The 17,435-nt window shown below is 43.0% G+C and overlaps 2 protein-coding genes across 2 annotated transcripts; both read left to right on the plus strand.

Moving 5' to 3' along the window:
• The first annotated feature begins 8,245 nt into the window (after positions 1–8,245).
• zbtb8b (zinc finger and BTB domain containing 8B) lies at positions 8,246–13,993 on the plus strand. The gene is made up of 5 exons (XM_083925961.1): positions 8,246–8,339; positions 9,800–9,992; positions 11,447–12,311; positions 12,475–12,653; positions 13,354–13,993. The coding sequence occupies exons 2-5, from the start codon at positions 9,819–9,821 to the stop codon at positions 13,672–13,674; spliced, it is 1,539 nt and encodes a 512-aa protein (XP_083782087.1). The 5' UTR covers positions 8,246–8,339; positions 9,800–9,818; the 3' UTR covers positions 13,675–13,993.
• Positions 13,994–14,576: 583 nt separating this feature from the next.
• LOC310955928 (tissue alpha-L-fucosidase-like) lies at positions 14,577–17,267 on the plus strand (the record flags this gene model as incomplete). Its single annotated transcript, XM_083926008.1, has 7 exons — positions 14,577–14,890; positions 15,254–15,388; positions 15,645–15,888; positions 16,378–16,578; positions 16,670–16,860; positions 16,950–17,049; positions 17,130–17,267. The coding sequence occupies 7 exons, from the start codon at positions 14,577–14,579 to the stop codon at positions 17,265–17,267; spliced, it is 1,323 nt and encodes a 440-aa protein (XP_083782134.1).
• Between the last annotated feature and the right edge of the window lie 168 nt (positions 17,268–17,435).

Here is a 17,435-nt window from a genome sequence, read left to right on the forward strand (position 1 = left end):
ACCTGGATATATGAGGCATTCCTGGGAACGCCAGGTTTGTTGGGCCAAAGAGCTGCATTGTGTTTTTATGATCCGATTGTGCTGATATGAGTTGTGAATAAACCTCCAGAGAAAAAGGGTTAGACACAGTCAGTATATATGTTTGAGATAGTGGCTGCTGTGATTTGAGGTGTCAAGAGGGCAGGAGGGCTGCCGTGATGGGTCATGCTGCCTGTCAGAGAGCGAGAGACATAGAGAGAGAATGGAGAGAGAAGGAGAGAGAGTCCTCCCTCCTCATCCGGCTCCCCTACACACAGATAAATAAAGAAGCTAAAAGCCGAAGAGAAGAAGCAGAAAGGAACTTTTGTGGCTTCCGAGTGGGGTCCCTTTCATGGCGGTTCCCACAGCACTAGGCCTGTGATGACATTCACCATGTTTCACACACACACACACACACACACACACACACACACACACACACACACACACACACACACACACACACACACACACACACACACACACACACACACACACACGCTGATGGGCCCTGTGACTGCGGTGACTTTCGCTGGTGCCGGGCCCCAGACGGGACGGCGAGGGCCCCGAGAGCCACAGGCAGCCATTGTGCTGTCGCCGCGGAAACCAGCCTCTTTATGTCAGACATGTTTTTCTGTTTGTTTTCTTTTTTATGTCTTTAATGTGGGCAAGGGGGAATGTTTCCCCTCTCATCTCCCCCTTCCTCCCTCTTCACTGCTCTGCGTTATTTCCCCCCAATACCCATCTTCCTCCTCCGCCCCCCCTTCACCAATCCATCCACAGCCCCCCCCCCCCCACATGCTTTCCTCCCTTATGTTGCCTCCCCCTTTTTTCCCCCTGGAGATCGTCATTTGTAAAGCTCTTTGCTTAGACAGCCCATATCTTTGTCGTGGTGTTGTGGCCTCCCTCTCACTCAGCTCCTTTTTATCTATACTTCATGAGGTTTTGGCACAAACTGGCACTTTTTCTTTCTGTGCTGAAAAAACAACAACAATGCGCACAACTCTAAAACAACAAGACCTATCCCCAAAAGAATTCAGCCTTTCCCACGCTGAGCCAATTTTCTCCACAAGATTAAACAAACTCTCAATAACAAAATGAAAGAAACAGGGGAGGGGGTGGGGGGGTTAAAAAGAATCTGGTTATGATTCCAGTCTCCAAAAAAAGTCAGCAGAGGATGCCCCAAAGTCCTCAAACAAACCTGAAAAAAGCCAACTGTTACTATTTTTAAGTGCTTGAAGAATGTCGTTCTGTGCCATGACTCAAAGGCACGCCGGCCCTCGTCCGTAATCAGTTCATTCTGACTGCACTCCTCCGCCACATCACACACAGGACGCAATCCTTTATGAGCCGCAGAGAGGAGAAGGAGAAACAGAGGAAAGTGAAAAATGAAAGAGTTCAAGGCTAATCCACTGCGTCCCCTCAGCCATGCATGCGACTGTGCCTCATTTGATGACTGGGGGTTTTAAGACTAGGCTAATATTAGCCGCTGTAAAACTAGTGCTGCTCAAACGTTTTGACTTGGGAGCTGACTATCATTCAAGTTTATGGAGGAGACTAATTTTTATAGCGTGGACTCTTGTGATGCTTAATCAGCTCTCTATTTTTGTCAGTGTCTAAAGACAAGTATATGACAAGGATTTATTAGAAACAGGAAATATATGCATCTGTTCTCTGGTCAGCTTGAAATTCACAGATTTGGATGAATTTTATACTAGGTTGACTTGGAAGAGCTCACACAGAGTGAGATAGTTCTTCATCCCTGTTTTACGCTGCCCCAGACATCCTTGGCTGCTGCCATCTGACAGCCTCTCACTTTCCCAAATCCCTCCTATAACTTTACACCTCAGATTGTGGCCTTATCAGGGAGGCATCCAGCCAACACCTCGTTCTGACGGCAGCTCGGAAGAGCAGGCGTAAGCCCCTAAAAACCAGCATAATAAACTTGCCGCCACTGCACTGCTGGGTCATTTTTAGCATTCCCAGAAGGGGATTACAGTGAGTGTGCAGGGAAAGAAAGGAAGAATTTTATGGAGGAAGGATGAGGGTAATGACAAACATCATTTTCATATCCTGAGGGAGTTAGCAGCACTTTTATTGCTTTTGATAGATGCTTTTATAATTAAAATGAAATGGAATAATGGACAACGGCCCTATCTTGAATACATCCCAGTGGTTCCTATTCTTTTTTGTCTGATGTACCCCCACCGCCCTGACAGACGAGCTCAAGTACCCCTCCATCAACTACATCTGTCACCACCATGTTCCAAATCTGTTCTTATGAATGGATTGTAATGTTATAGAACACTATTAATTATAGAAAAAGTGGTTACTGCATTGCTGTTACACGTTCCCCCCACACAATTTAATTGTCAACATTACTTTGGTCAAGTTTGTCTATGTGCTACTATAGCTTTGGTGGAAGATGGATGTTTGTATCGTTTATCCATCACTTTAAGGGAACACCACCTAAATTAAGACTCCCAATATGTACGATGGCCAAGGAAAGTCTTCTGTAAATCGCTCCAGCTAACTTGAATGGGAATTAGATGATTTATTCAAGAAGTTCTTCTGGACTCTCCAAATTGTTATTGGACCGCACTGATAAGACATCTCGTTCATCATGTAAGATAATGGGGAAAAAGGCTTTTTAGGCCCAGTGACATCACATGACCAAAGTCGTTGTAATTTCACAGTTTGGCCACTATGTCAGATTGGCTTCAAAGTACAATGCACTTCCTGTGGGCCTGGTCTGACAGCAAGGTAAGTGTTTTTCTCAGACACAGCGTGATGCAAATGTGTGAAGGAATTTTGGGTCATTGCTGTTGTATGTGTTTATTATATCATGACTATGAACCAATCACATTGCTTTATTTTAGCGACACGTTATATACTGTAATTTGAACTGTTTCATAACTATATTCATCCCCTTTATCTTGCTTTTTCAACAGCTTTATTGTAACTTTAGCTAAATGGTAATTGATTCCTAGCTTCCCTTACCTCTCTGCTCTCTCACTAGGGGTCACACACTTTATTGCACATGTGGTGTTAGTGTGTTTTCAACTGACTTTGAGGGGCAGCTCACTGGTTATTGGCATTTCACCTTAACACAAATATGAGGATCATCATCGTTCATCTTCAACCGCTTATCCCGGGGTTGGGGTCGCTGGAGCCGATCCCAGCTGACATCGGGCGTGAGGCGGGGTACACCCTGGACAGGACGCCAGTCTATCGCAGGGCACATAGAGACGAACAGAGACACCTACGGGCAATTTTAGAGTCATCAATTAACCTAACACGTGCATGTCTTTGGATTGTGGGAGGAAACCGGAGTACCCGGAGAAAACCCACGCAGACACGGGGAGAACATGCAAACTCCACACAGAAAGGCCCCAGCCGGGATGCAAACCTGGAACCTTTCTCGCTGTGAGGCGACAGTGCTAACCACTACACCACCATGTAGCCCCACAAACATGAGGATGTATCTTATAAATCAAATCACAAGTAGTTTTCTTTGTAACCGCTGGCAACTGAATATTACCCCCTGATTGGGAACCACAAATATATCAAATCATATGTGAAGCTAATTGTGCTAGTTGAATGCCATGACACAACTACCCAGGCCACTGCTTTCTACATTTAGTTGTTTATATAAACACAATGCTGTCAAACAAATAAAAGACAATGCAGTGACAAAGTTTGAATTACAGTGCAGAGATGTATGGATGTAGACAGACACAACACATTCAGAGAAGTACAGATGTTCATGCAAAACTGCCTTGCTGAAAGGCATGCTTGTATTGTGAACTAATTCTATACACTCTGCATGTGGCTCATGCACAAGCACACGCTGTCTTTTTCAGACATGAAAACTTTCTTAAGGTCAATGCATGAGGATGGCTAACTAACTGTATATAGTACAGGAGGCTTTGATCTTTGGACTTGGCTGTGGCAAAGACAGCCAGCCATCCAGCACTGAGGCTCTGCTCTACCGGAAGCTTGTGGTCTGGGACGGCTCCATTTACTACTCTGTTCTGGTGCTAAATATACAATAATAAAAAGGCTGGCAGATTTATTTCAGACTGTGATTGTACATTTCCTCTCCAGTGAGGGAAGAAAGGACTAAGCAAGAGACAGACGTCTCAAGATCACCAAAGAACATTAAGTGATAATTACAGAGAAAGATTGACACAGAGAGAGGGACGAGGTTTCCCTCTCTTGCTGTTTCTCTTCCTCTTCCTCTGCCACCACAGAAGAGAGTGGCGTCTCCAAACTGAAGAGGGGCGCCCACTGTATTAGACTTCCAATGATTGGCTATGATTGCATTATCTGATCCCAAGAGGGATAAAAGGACAGCAACACATACACACACACACACACACACACACACACACACACACACACACACACACACACACACACACACACACACACACACACACACACACACACACACACACACACACACTCACACACACAAACACACACCACATGCCTGTATTTCATCGCTCAATGATCACAAATGTGGTTTTTAAAAAAACATCTTAAGACATGGATCCATAAAAGAAAACATGATTCAAATTTAAACACTGTTCTTATCTTTTTCAAGTCAGTTTTTCTGAAACACACAAGCACACACACATACACATGCACTCATACTCTCCTATGTATTCGACTTCACCACCAGTCCACCGCACTCCTCTCAAAGCTCTTTGATCCCCGGTCGAGGGTCCTCTCCGCGGTGCCTATGTCTGAATTCCAGGGATTCTGGGATAATTCAAACGTTTCACGGCACATACTTGGTCCCCCCAGGAGACAGCGGCGGAGATGGAAAATGCCACCACTGTCTCTCTCCCTCCATTGTCCCTACTCTTTAATCAGGCCCTCTCTGTGGCTCGCGCTGCCACCGTGGTGTGTTGTCTCAGCCTGGGAAAATGCCGGGCCTAAGTGGCTGTTATGTGCTGAGGCGCAGACCACAGGGACCCAGAGGGGTGCTGCTGGAGCCCTCTGTGCCAGCCGTGGGTCTCACAGTGGCTAACACACACAATGAGTGAGGTCCCAAATCTAGATGCAGCCTTACATAACAATCATCACTGCATCTATTTACTCTTTAGACTGGGCTTCGTTCTGTAAATCATGTGCCATCATAATGACAGGCAAAAGCCAAAGCCCAATCATAAATCGTGAATATTATTAAGGAGATGATGGGTGTAAACCAGCACACACACACAGCAGAGGCAGTCTTGTAGAAACCCCAGTGTTATTACTTGGCTGTGAAAGGCCAATGGAGAGGGAGTTTCCTGCCCATATGTCAACAGATGACCAAAACAAAGGCCTTGTGTTTGCCTGTTTCCCTGAGTCAGAGCGAGAAGAAGGTCAGCAGAGCTACCTCAGAGTTCAGCCCATTTCTGCTTTGCTTTGGGGTGGACTCGTGGTAGGACTGGGCGGCTGGGTCAACCAACGCTTGCCGGCTGCCTTCAGTCGGACACAACGCTCCATCAGGTCAAGTTTACAAGGACCGAGTCAAATCCGGCTGGTTTATACAGGTTTATATATAGTGCTTATAAGCGTGAATAGAACTTTTATGAGGTGCCATAAATTTCATTTTCAAAAGAGGGTGAGTATGGAGGCTCATGTACGCCTACCCTGTGGTTTCTCCAGGCCACCACGAAGCCTTTGTATTCGCCCTGTTTGCCATGGGAAAATATCTGAAACAAATAAGTTGCTTGGTCTGCACCCATCAGTGCAAAAAAACACTTCTAAGAGCTGTGGATTGTGCTGAGAGGGTGTGGCGCACTGCTGAAGGAACTACTTGTTTACTCTCACTGTGTCCGAAAATAAAAAAAGGAATTATTTTCTCTCCCAAATGGAAAGCAAATAAACAAGAATTTTTGAGCAGACACTGTGGGCAGGCGCGAGCCGCCTGCGGCTCTGCAGCATGCTGGACTTGGTATGAGAAGGAGGGCGACACTTGAGGTTCTTCTGCTCAACATCATCACCATCATCATCACTGTCATCACTATCAGTGAGTTTCTGCAATGGAGAAAGGCGGACATAATGAAAACTGTGAAGAAAATACTCTTATTGTCAAAATCACATAATTACCATCATGTATCTAAGGGCGGTTTAGAAACAGAGATACTTTTAACTCTTCAATAATAAAACATTTTGCTCTGAAGTGGCCAATAACTTTTCTAAACAAAGTCTGCTGGATGTCTTTGTATCACATAATGAATTAAAATGGTATTCTGTATTTCTCTACTCTTAATGCTTGCACAGATCTCTTCTCAAATTTGCTCATTTATGATATGATGTCTCTAAGGTGAAAATCACACTAGTGTGGGGTTAATTGAAGGTTATTTTGGAGGTTAATTGGTACATTTATGTCCCTAATTAGGGATTTTGTTTGTTTTGTTTCGTTGATTACAGTTCGGTCTGATAACTCAAAAACTCAATTTGTGTCAGTGTCTTGCAAGGATACTGAGCTACAGCTGCTCTGCGGTAAAGGGGAATCCACAGTAGAGGACTAACACTATACTGCCCCAAAAGAAGGTTGGCACAGTGTGTTTTTTTTTTTTAGATTGAACACTTTATCAGCAAGAGCTAAATGTATTTCTAAATTAAATTAATAACTCAACCGATTTGGTGTGCAAGTAATATTGCCACATGGCGGGGTATACATATAGAGCACACATATGCCTATATGGATTAAATACAGGCTTAAATACTTACATAATCCTATAACATATTTTTTATTGAAAGCTCAATGAACAAGTTTTATAAGAAAAAAAAAAACATTGTATCATAAGTCATATAAACTGTGCAATTTACATAAGAAATCTACTTCTGCCTTAAAAGTACTTTGACAGGAAACACTCGCCTGTGTGTATGTCCATCGTCCCAAACAGAGATGGCAAAAGTACCCAAATTCTTTACTTGAGTAGAAGTAAAAACTACCTGTATTAAAAACAACTTAAGTAAAAGTGAAAGTACTGATCCAAATATTCATTCAAGTAAAAGTAAAAAGTACGGGCTCTGAAATGTCAGGTTCACACATCACACTTCTGAGCATTCAATTTTGGACCAGGATTGGCTTCTAAACTGTGGTGTTACACATTATACTCGTAGGTCCGACTCTTAATTAACCTTTTGAATTGCACATCAGGCAACAATACTACTACTATAACACATACTAGACCCCCATCTTCATCTCTACACCACATCACCCCATCCCTCTATGCGAGTCTAATGTGAAGGCAGGGAAAACTAATGTACCAAAATTGTTTGTTCAACTCCAAGAGAAGAAGGTTTTCCAAGCTCTTGGAACATAGCTTAGCGCTCTTGGGTCTAAAAATCAATCTGATTTACTGACGGACAGACAGCCGTGTCTCTGTCGGGCCTCTCTCAAGATGGCAGGCAGGAGACTGTAGCAAACACAGGCTACAGACTGTTGTGCGTACGTCACAGCGCCAAAAAAAAGAAGAAATGTTTTTGATGTTTTTAAGAGTAACAAGTCTTTTCGGGAAATGTAATTCAATTCAATTCAATTCAAAAAACTTTATTTGTCCCCAGGGGGGCAATTCAGGGCACACAGAGCAGCAAATAACAACAGTGCAACTATACAAAACATTTTAACCTAACAACAAGAATAAAGTGTATAAGAGAAGGGTAAGTGTTAGGAGTGTCAAGGAGTGGAAAATAACGATAATCGTGTTAAAAATTTACTAAGTAAAAGTAAAAAGTTGTCAGAAAAATAAATACTTCTAAAAGTACAAATTACCTGAAAATTATACTTAAGTACAGTAACAAAGTATTTTTTACTTCGTTACTTGCCATCACTGGTCCCAAATAACAATATACATATAAAGAGGATACATTAATTTAAACAAAACTGGATATTGTCTACTAAGTTTGTCTTGTCTACCGCAGTGATTTTGCCAGTGGTGATTACAATTACTCTGTAAATAGGCTGTAAATTTAACTAATCAATAAGTAATAATAATAATAATTACAAATAATGTAGAACTTTTACTTATAACAGTGTATTTCTATTGTGGCAGTCCTACTTTTACTCGAAAAGATACGGAATTGATATTTGTACTAGGGTGAAAATTGCCTTTGCCTTATTTCCTTGGTACAAGTTCATCAAACATGAGCTGTAGGGGGCGGGGCTACGCCTTCGTCAGCTACCGATTGGTTTAACGCAAAACGTCACTGATTGCCGAGGCGGAAGTTGTTACGTGGACACGGGACGATGAACCCCCCAATCTCTATCTTTGTATTATAAAGGTTTTCTCACGTTCAGTCGCGTAGTTCCACAGGTGAGACTGTATCATATGTCCGTTTAGCTCACTGTGCGTCAACATGCTTCGTAAAGTTCAGTCGGTGTTTTTAGTTTTAGCCGTTGTGTTTAATAAAGTATCATCAACTGGCTACTCGGCGCTAGCAACACACGCTAGCTTGTAAGCGAACACTCAAGTAGAGCTGTTTCACTGTTTCCCTTCCCCTTTTTATGTCCTCTATGAAGTGTGTGTCTGTTTGCTTTATGTCTATTGTCTTTTAGGATATTAATCATTGCCTAACCTTAGTCATGTTATATTAAACATTGTCTAACCTCAGTGATTCAATCTGTCAACGATCCTAATGCCCATTGTCTCATCAAGTTAGCGTTAACTCATTGGTGAAGGTTTCCTCCTTTTTTTTCTCAGTGCACTGTAATAACTTGACTTGATTGTAATAACTACATTTGCACAAGAACGTAAATGTTGAAGATTTGCGTCCTGAACAACATACTTCAAGTTAAGCTTCACAAAATGTGTAGTTAATAATTTAAAATCAAATGTTTGGCGCTACAGAACCAAATAGTCGAGTATCAACAAATGTACAACTGCAACAGTTAGTGGATTGCCCGATTATTATGCATTATTATTATTTAGCTATCATATTCATCACCATAAGTATCAGTATTGTTATTCAAATTTGCATAACCTTAACTTCCATTATTTCTATTGTTCATATTCTAGTACATTAACTGCCATAACTTGTTATTCATAATCGTATTATTACTATATATATTATTAGTTAATGTTAATTATGTGGTTGCTTGCATCCCTGGGTCTGTCCTTCTGTCTGTCTGAGTCTCTCATCTCCCAACCGGTCAGGACAGATGGATGTCCTCCACAGAGCTGAGTCTCTCTGACTTTCCTGCCTGTTAAAAGGAATGCTTTTGTTGCCACTGTGTGCACAACATTGCTGGATAAATATTTTCTATAGATATTTGTATTATTATTATAAAGAAAGTGTGACTTGTTGCTGCTCATGGGGGAATTGACTCTATATTTAAAGTGTTGTGATTTGGCACTACAAGTACAATTTAATTGATTAGTCTTCACATGTATGCAATGCTGCAATTTTGTATTTTATTTGACTTTATACTGAACAGTACATTCTCTGTATTCCATAAAGTGGTTTAAAGAGTATTTATAATTGAAGTGTGTTTAATATTGATTTAAGTGGTTGACCATTAGAGTTGTGGTGTGTTTGTTAACACCAACATCACCATCAGTGAAGAATGCTATGCATTCTATTTCACCTTATTTATATCACTGTTTTATTTTTATGGCATTCATCGTGTTTTTATATTATTGTAGATTTATGTCAATCCTTATTGTAAAGAGCTCTGTGTTGCATTTCTTGTTTGAAAGGTGCTATACAAAAAAGGTTTATATTATAAAGTTGAATATTATTTAATGATTCTCTCTCTCATCCCTCTTCTTCCTAGGGCTCACTGAGGTATAGACATGGAAGTGCCTTGCTACCTGCCCAAACTACTGTTTGAGCTCAATGAGCAGCGCAAGCGGGACTTCTTCTGTGACTGCAGCATCCTTGTCGAAGGTCGTGTCTTCAAGGCCCACCGTAATGTGTTGTTTGCTGGGAGCGGCTATTTCCGGGCTCTTCTGGTTCACTATCTGCAGGTGAGAATGGCTTTTATCTGCTCTTCACAATGTTTTTAGTTCCAGGAGAGGTGGGCAAGTGTTGGGTGTAACAAGATCATGTATTTGTTATTGTGATATCAGTTATTACTTTAAAGTTATAATCCGTAAAATGTGCACTATACAGTATATAAACCTATATAAACGGAAGGAAACGTGAGTTAAAACAATGGTGATGGATCATATGACCCACTAACACTTGTACTTGCCTTTTTGCTGAGTAATTAAATCTGTGTGTCTGTGGGGACTTAGCCTCCCTAGATGTAAATATGCCACCATGTTAAGCCCAGTTCAGACCAAAGATTAGCGACGAGACGAGTTGAAACTTTCAACTACTTGCAATGTGCGGGTCTGCAACGTTGTGAAAACTGCCAGTTCACACCTGCCAGTTCACACCAATATGACGGTATATAATCACCATAGAAACGACTCTCTGTACTTCTGTTCTCCAACTTTTCAGGCTTTTTTCGTAGCTGGATATAATTTGTAGCATTCTAAAATATAAATGAGGACAGAGACAGGGAGATACTCGCTACAGCTGCATTTCTAGTAATGAAAAGCGAAAATAAGGGTAAATTCTTTTCTTTTCTCTCACACACATGCTGGTTGCACCTCTGTCCATAACGGCATTTTCAACCAGCTGACAGTTTGTAAGTGACTTGATCAGCGGACTTTGCTAAGATTTAATTGGCTGTTGCAACAGGTGACGCTCTAAAACCAGCTGCTGGCGATTTGAGTCGCATCAACATCAGCCGGTTTGAGTCCAAACGAGACGGGTCAGTTCACACCGCCGCAACTTTCACCTGCAACGTTCTGAAACAGTTTTGTCTCAACACAAATCTGGGCTTTAACAACGCTGCTGACAGCGGTTGGTCTGCACGGTGAGGCACGTCACTGCCGGTTATGCTGCGTTCACTTGTGATCGGAAATCTGGAACTTCCAACTTCGGAGTAAGGCTTGTAGGAAGTGCAGAAGTTTAATGTGTGCGTGCGTGTGGATTTAAGGGGGTAACATATAGGGGATAGACCAAAAGTAGAGGGGTGAATGAGTGTTAATAAAGTTCACAAAAGAGCAAAAAAAAAGTCAACACAGTGACTGAACGTGACAAAATAGAGGACTCTGAAAGAACAGGCCAGGCAATTACATCTTACTGCCAAAGAGGCCGCTAGAAATAACATAGCTCCATTCTTATGGATTATAACTTAAATGTCTTAAATGTCACAAAAATACAGATCACTTTCTATGAAAGCAGTGAAGATGAATGTAAGAAATAGATCCTCTTGAGGGGATGGTGGGAGTTGGGGCACTCTTAGTAATCTGGTTTAGACTGGTCTGGTTTTAATGTTACAGCAGATTCTCTGTTGACCATGCATTCCTGATCTTGTCAAAGAATGGCATCCAGTGTACCCGTTAAGATCAGTATGATCTCTTTTCAGGATAATGGTCAGCGCTACAGCACAGCATCTCTGGACATTGTGACAGCCGATGCCTTCTCTATTATCCTGGACTTTCTTTACTCTGGATGCTTGGCCCTGAACAGAAGCAATGTCATTGAGGTGATGTCAGCAGGCAGCTACCTGCAGATGACTGATCTGGTAAACTTCTGTAAGGGATACATCCGCTCATCTTTGGAAATATGTATCAAGGAGAAGGAGAGGAACACTGAGAAGGAGAACCAGGCACAGGATCGAGGGATGGGTCCTGCAGACAGCGGCACACCTGCTGCGACAATCTCCAGTGGTGCAGGGGCTGCAGAGCTTCATTTACAGGCTGCAGAGGCAGATAAAAGGTCAGGTTTAGGTCCGGAGTCCGTGACCTCGGCTAGGGCCGCCTTGTCTATCCCTGTCACCACGACTCCGGGCACCAGCAGAGACATGGACAGCCACTACCACTCCAGGGAGGAATTTGCATCTGGTAGTGAAGGACAGAAGGGACACATGGATCAGACTAACCTCTCATCCTCATCATCATCCGCTTTGACTCCAGAGTTAGTGAACCCAAAGATAGAGTATGACCCAGATGAGGAGCTCATAGAGTCCCCTGACACCAAAGACCTGGCCTCATTTTCGGGGCCCGGTCTCCATAACCCTCATCACAGCAGACTACTTCCTCCCTCTCCCTCCAATGAGCGCTCTCCCTTGGGATACAGCCCTTCATTTAATGCCAGGCAGCTGATGGAGATGCTGGCCAGAGGTGAGCAGCAGGGTAGCAGCACAGGAGGAGGCAGAATGGATGAAGGTTTAGGGTTTGTGGGATCATCTATCATGGAGATCCAGTCTGATTGGCTTGGAGAGGACACAGGTAATTGACCAGATCAATCTAAGCTCACGCAAACGGCCTAGGGTGACATGTGTTTCCATGTAGCCTTAAAAAAACATATTGAAACATCTAACATGTTGCATTCAATAGATTCTCAAGCAGTGAGGTAAACGTGAACTGTCGGCCTCTCTCACTCCCCCTGCAGGCGACGGTCTGGTAGTTCCAGTGAAACTCCACAAGTGCCCCTTCTGTCCATACACCGCCAAGCAGAAGGGAATCATGAAGCGACACATCCGCTGCCACACTGGAGAGAGGCCCTTTCCCTGTCCAATGTGTGGCAAGAGATTCACGAGACAGGAGCACCTTCGCAGCCATGCCCTCACTGTAAGACCTCCTTTTGTATTATATAACCTGGTTCTTTTGTTCAGAAATTATTAATTATAATAAGTATTCATGCCATTTTCCATTTTTAATCAATGATGGGTCTTTTGTTGGTAGGGATGTGGTATTTACAAAATATTGCACTTTGTCAAACAGGCAAATTTGCAAGAGTTTTGAAACGTGTTATTATTTTAAATTACTGATGAATCTTCATAAAAGATGTTGACAGCTGTCAAACAAAAAGAAGTGCACTTGATGAAAACTATTTTTAAATATAACTGATCTTACTTTTGATTCATCATTTATACCATCACTGAAACACGTTTTTAATGGAATTCTATTGGGAAATTCATTGCACAGTGGCAATGATCTGTCCCCTCGTAATTTACAGATTCATTGTTTTCTCTCAGTTAAAGTAGAATTGTATCGTCAGTAATGCATAATTAAGTTATAATGGTATGTACAAACCCATTAAAGCCAGTAATTGCCAGCAGTTAGTTGTAATCTGTAATTAGCCGGCTCACTCTTTAATTTAGTGCTGTTAAAGTCTGTTTTTTCTCCCCTGTCGCTTGTGTTTGGTGTGCAGTGAAGGAGGCATAGCGTAAATCTTTTGGCTCATATATTGCTATTCCTCCCCCAGAATATTCTGAAAGGTGGTGTTGCCTCTGCAAAATGAGTCACAGTATATTATCTCTGTTGACAGGTCCATAGGCACTACTGGCCAGTATCATGTAAGAGCTGCAGGCGAACCTTCACAGGATCTGGTGTTTCACCAGGACTGAGACGCTTTGGCATCTGCGACAGCTGCAACTGTGTGACCACCACTCACGATGATTCTGCCTCTGTTCACCCCGCCAGCCAAGCCGAGCCCATGGAACGTGCAGACGGGGGTACAGACTGGTCCAGTTTTATGGATGACGTAGATGAGGTGGAGGTTGGCAGGGTGGAGGACTTGGTAGAGAAACAGATGCTTGAAAGGCAGCTGGCTGTCTGCACTGATGTAGGTAACACAGTTAACCTGTAGCCCACTGCTACTGTTCCGTTACCTGTGGCCATATTGTTATTGATGTTAAATTATTACTGTAAGACGGCCTTATTTATTGACTCATTTGTAATCAGAAAATCTCACCGTTGTTATGCTCCACTGATTTGCCTGGTAGCAAATAGTGTTTTTAAAATGTTTGTAACGATAAAAAAATGTTTTTTTAATTTATCTTATCTTTCTTTGCTCAAATTCAAATGTCTCTGTATGTGCAGCACAAAGTTAACAGGGTTGTCAAACATAACTGATGATAGTCTTGTTGAATGTTTTTTTTTCCATCCAAAAGAGTTCACAGATCAAATTTGCAAATGTGGGTACAATAAATGTATTGTGAGTTGTTTTCTACGTGTTTTACACTTGCTAATATTGTGATATACTGTATGTACATGTCCTTGCTGCTTGCCATGGATTTGCATCAGGTTAGAAACCTGCAGTTTTGATATAGGAAAAAGGTGTCCTGGGGCGCCCTCTAGTGGTAGAGTCTACATAGGTCAGTGTTTTGAAATCTGTGCTGTCCAGTATTCACTAAAATGACAGGCTTTTGCAGTCACAAAGCAACTGACTACAATGTGTATATGTTATTACAGTGACCCCCCCCCCCCATCTTTTTTTTCATTGTAATTGCACAAAATTAGTCGCAACTGTGTCAAGAGTGGACGTTTTATTGAAGCCATTCATATTAGATGTGTACCAGGGCGGCTATACCGTGTGCCCCTCCCACATCAGCATTCAGGTGTATTGTTAGAGACAGGTAGAGTTGAACTTGGCATTGGTCGCGTCTGAGCTTCCTCGGCATAGACCTATAAACATACTCACGAGGGATCATGTCACTTCAGATGCGGCCTCCTTCCATTACACCTTTGGTTTGCGTAATAGCCCTCCTCATGTGGGGACCGGGATGCGCGAAGCGTTACGCAGCAAACTGGACCAGCCTGGATGCCAGACCCCTGCCCCAGTGGTTCGACGAGGCGAAGATCGGGATTTTCGTCCACTGGGGGGTCTTTTCAGTCCCTGGCTTCGGTCAGTATAGTGAGTGGTTCTGGTACTGGTGGCAGTCCGAAAGGCGCGCAGAGGAAGTTGAGTTCATGCAGAAAAACTACCCTCCGGGCTTTAAATACAAGGATTTTGCGCCCCGGTTTTGCGCAGAATTCTTCGATCCGGATAACTGGGCAGAGCTATTCAAAGCCTCTGGAGCCAGGTATGGTCATCTCTCTCCCTAGTGACACTGTTGTTCACATCCAAACATGCGTAAGAAAAGAGACTTGATGCAGTCATTCAGACAGCCTATATACAAAAATGTGCTAAGCTGTTGCATTTGTAGGTTATCTGAGTTATTTTCTGACTTCAGCAAGGCTCTTTTGTTGCAAGTGTTTGCTCAGCCACACCTACCATGTCATGTTGCTTGTGTTACTCAGTCAGGGCATAATAATCAGTATACAATAATCTGTATTATTTAGGATAGAATATTCGGTGGCTCTCAAAACTCAAACCACAATACTCTTAATGAGGTTCCTACATCCTTGACCCAGAGATGTGTATGGGCGTGTACGTGCTTTTACAGGTATGTAGTGTTCACATCCAAACACCATGAAGGATTCACTAACTGGCCTTCAGCAAACTCGTGGAAGTGGAACTCAATGGATGTAGGTCCTCACCGGGACCTGGTGGGAGAACTAGCTGCAGCTGTCAGGAAGAGGTGAGGAGATTGGGAGAACATCTACATTCATTAAATTACAAGTTAAAAATAATAATTTGTGACTAGACTGTATCACAAATGAAAGAAGGGAAGTTAAGTGGGTAATATGAGAATAACAATTGATTCACATCTGCAGGACAGAGCCCAGTGGTGGGATGTAACAAAAACATTATATTGGCATACATTCTCAAAATCTTAAATAAGTCCGGATGGAAATAGTTCCCGAGTGTATTCACTTATATTTTTCTGCCAATAGGTCACTGCACTTGGGTCTCTACCACTCTCTATATGAATGGTACCATCCCCTTTTCTTGTTGGACCAAGCCTTCGGATTCAAGACTCAGAATTATGTTGCTCGTAAGACTCTTCCAGAGCTAGTGAACCTTGTGATGGCGTACAAACCTGATCTGATCTGGTCTGATGGGGACTGGGCAGCGCCAGATACCTACTGGAACTCTACCCAGTTTCTGGCCTGGCTCTACAATGACAGCCCAGTCAAGGTAAAAGAGCTTCACGACATCAGAGCATGTTTATTTAAAGCTGCAGTCGGCAACATTTTTTGATCATATTCACTGAAACCGACGCTATGCTCCGATAGAACAACATCAACCATGTTACAACATCACAAGCTTACGCCTCAAGCTAGGCATACGCTAAATGACTTTATCAGCTGCTACCTATGAGTAGGTTGGGGAGCCAACCTCGGTGTACCATGTACTCCATGCTGTTTATCGATGAGAGAATACACAGGCGCCTTCACAAAAATCTGGTGCACACGCCCTGACGAGCACTTGATGGGAGGAAGCTGAGGAGCTTGTGGTAGAGGGGGAGGGGCGTGAGAGCTGTAAACATTCGAAATTTGACTGAGTCAACTGGCTCTGCCAGACTTGCCAACTATAGCTTTAATCATGTTCTATTAGCAGTACATTGAACTATGTAGCATTTTATTGTGTGAGAAAAGAACAAGTAACTTTGTTGTGTTTCTCTAGGACGTTGTGGTTACCAATGACAGGTGGGGTAAGGGCTGCTACTGCAAACATGGAGGCTACTACAACTGTGCTGACAGGTACACGCCTGGTAAACTTCCAGATCACAAATGGGAGAAATGCCAGTCCATCGACACCCGTTCCTGGGGCTACCGAAGAGATATGAAGCTGAGCGATGTCATGGACCTGCCGTCCATCATAAAGGTGAAAGGTCACAGTGGGTCATCACCTGTAAGTCCAGTCATTGTGGCAAATGATTTGGTGATCTTGCATTAATCTAACACCCTTTCCTCAGGACTTGGTGTATGTGGTTGCAATGGGTGGTAACTACCTGCTGAACATTGGGCCGATGGCAGATGGCATGATTGCCCCAGTGTTTGAGGAGAGGCTAAGGGGACTTGGTGCCTGGTTGGGGATTAACGGGGAGGCCATCCATGCCTCCAAACCCTGGAGGGTCCAGGTGGAGAACAGCACTGTCACTGTCTGGTGAGATTGTGATTTGATTCTTTTGGTTCTGCGATGCAAAATAATGCAAGGACTGTAGACTTTTGGCTCACCGTTGGCTTCTATTATAGGTACACTGCCAAAAACAATACAGTCTATGCCATAATTCTTGGCTGGCCGTCCATACAACCACTTCAGCTCGCAGCACCGAGGCTATCTGGAGACACAAAAGTAAGCCTTACACCTTTGTGCCTATTACGTTTAATCCCTGTTAATTTAAAACTCATAACACTACTCTTTTACATCCATAGGTTACACTTATGGACTATCCTAGTGTACCACTAAAGTGGGCTCCAGTGACACCAACATCTGGACTGATGATTGTTATGCCTGCTATGCCAGTATCTCCTGGAAATGCCTGGTGCCTCAAACTGGAGGCTGTAGTCTAGAGTCGACAGAGTGTTGTGTGACAAGATCTAAACCAAGTAGACTTTAGTTTAAGGGGCATGTTGTGTACACTTGATAGTTTTCTGTCTATGTTATTGTGATTATCTCATCTCATCTCATCTCATCTTCAACCGCTTATCCGGAGTCGGGTCTCGGGGGCAGCAGCTTTA

This window comes from Echiichthys vipera, assembly GCF_963691815.1.
Source record: "Echiichthys vipera genome assembly, chromosome: 13".
Lineage (NCBI taxonomy): Eukaryota > Metazoa > Chordata > Actinopteri > Perciformes > Trachinidae > Echiichthys > Echiichthys vipera.

What these genes read in the sequence shown, in the direction of transcription:
- zbtb8b (XM_083925961.1), top strand. Translation starts at nt 9,819, where the DNA reads ATGGAAGTGCCTTGCTACCTGCCCAAACTACTGTTTGAGCTCAATGAG. An exon ending in TTCTGGTTCACTATCTGCAG is followed by an intron (nt 9,993 to 11,446) that starts GTGAGAATGGCT and finishes ATCTCTTTTCAG; the next exon opens with GATAATGGTCAGCGCTACAG. An exon ending in TTCGCAGCCATGCCCTCACT is followed by an intron (nt 12,654 to 13,353) that starts GTAAGACCTCCT and finishes CTCTGTTGACAG; the next exon opens with GTCCATAGGCACTACTGGCC.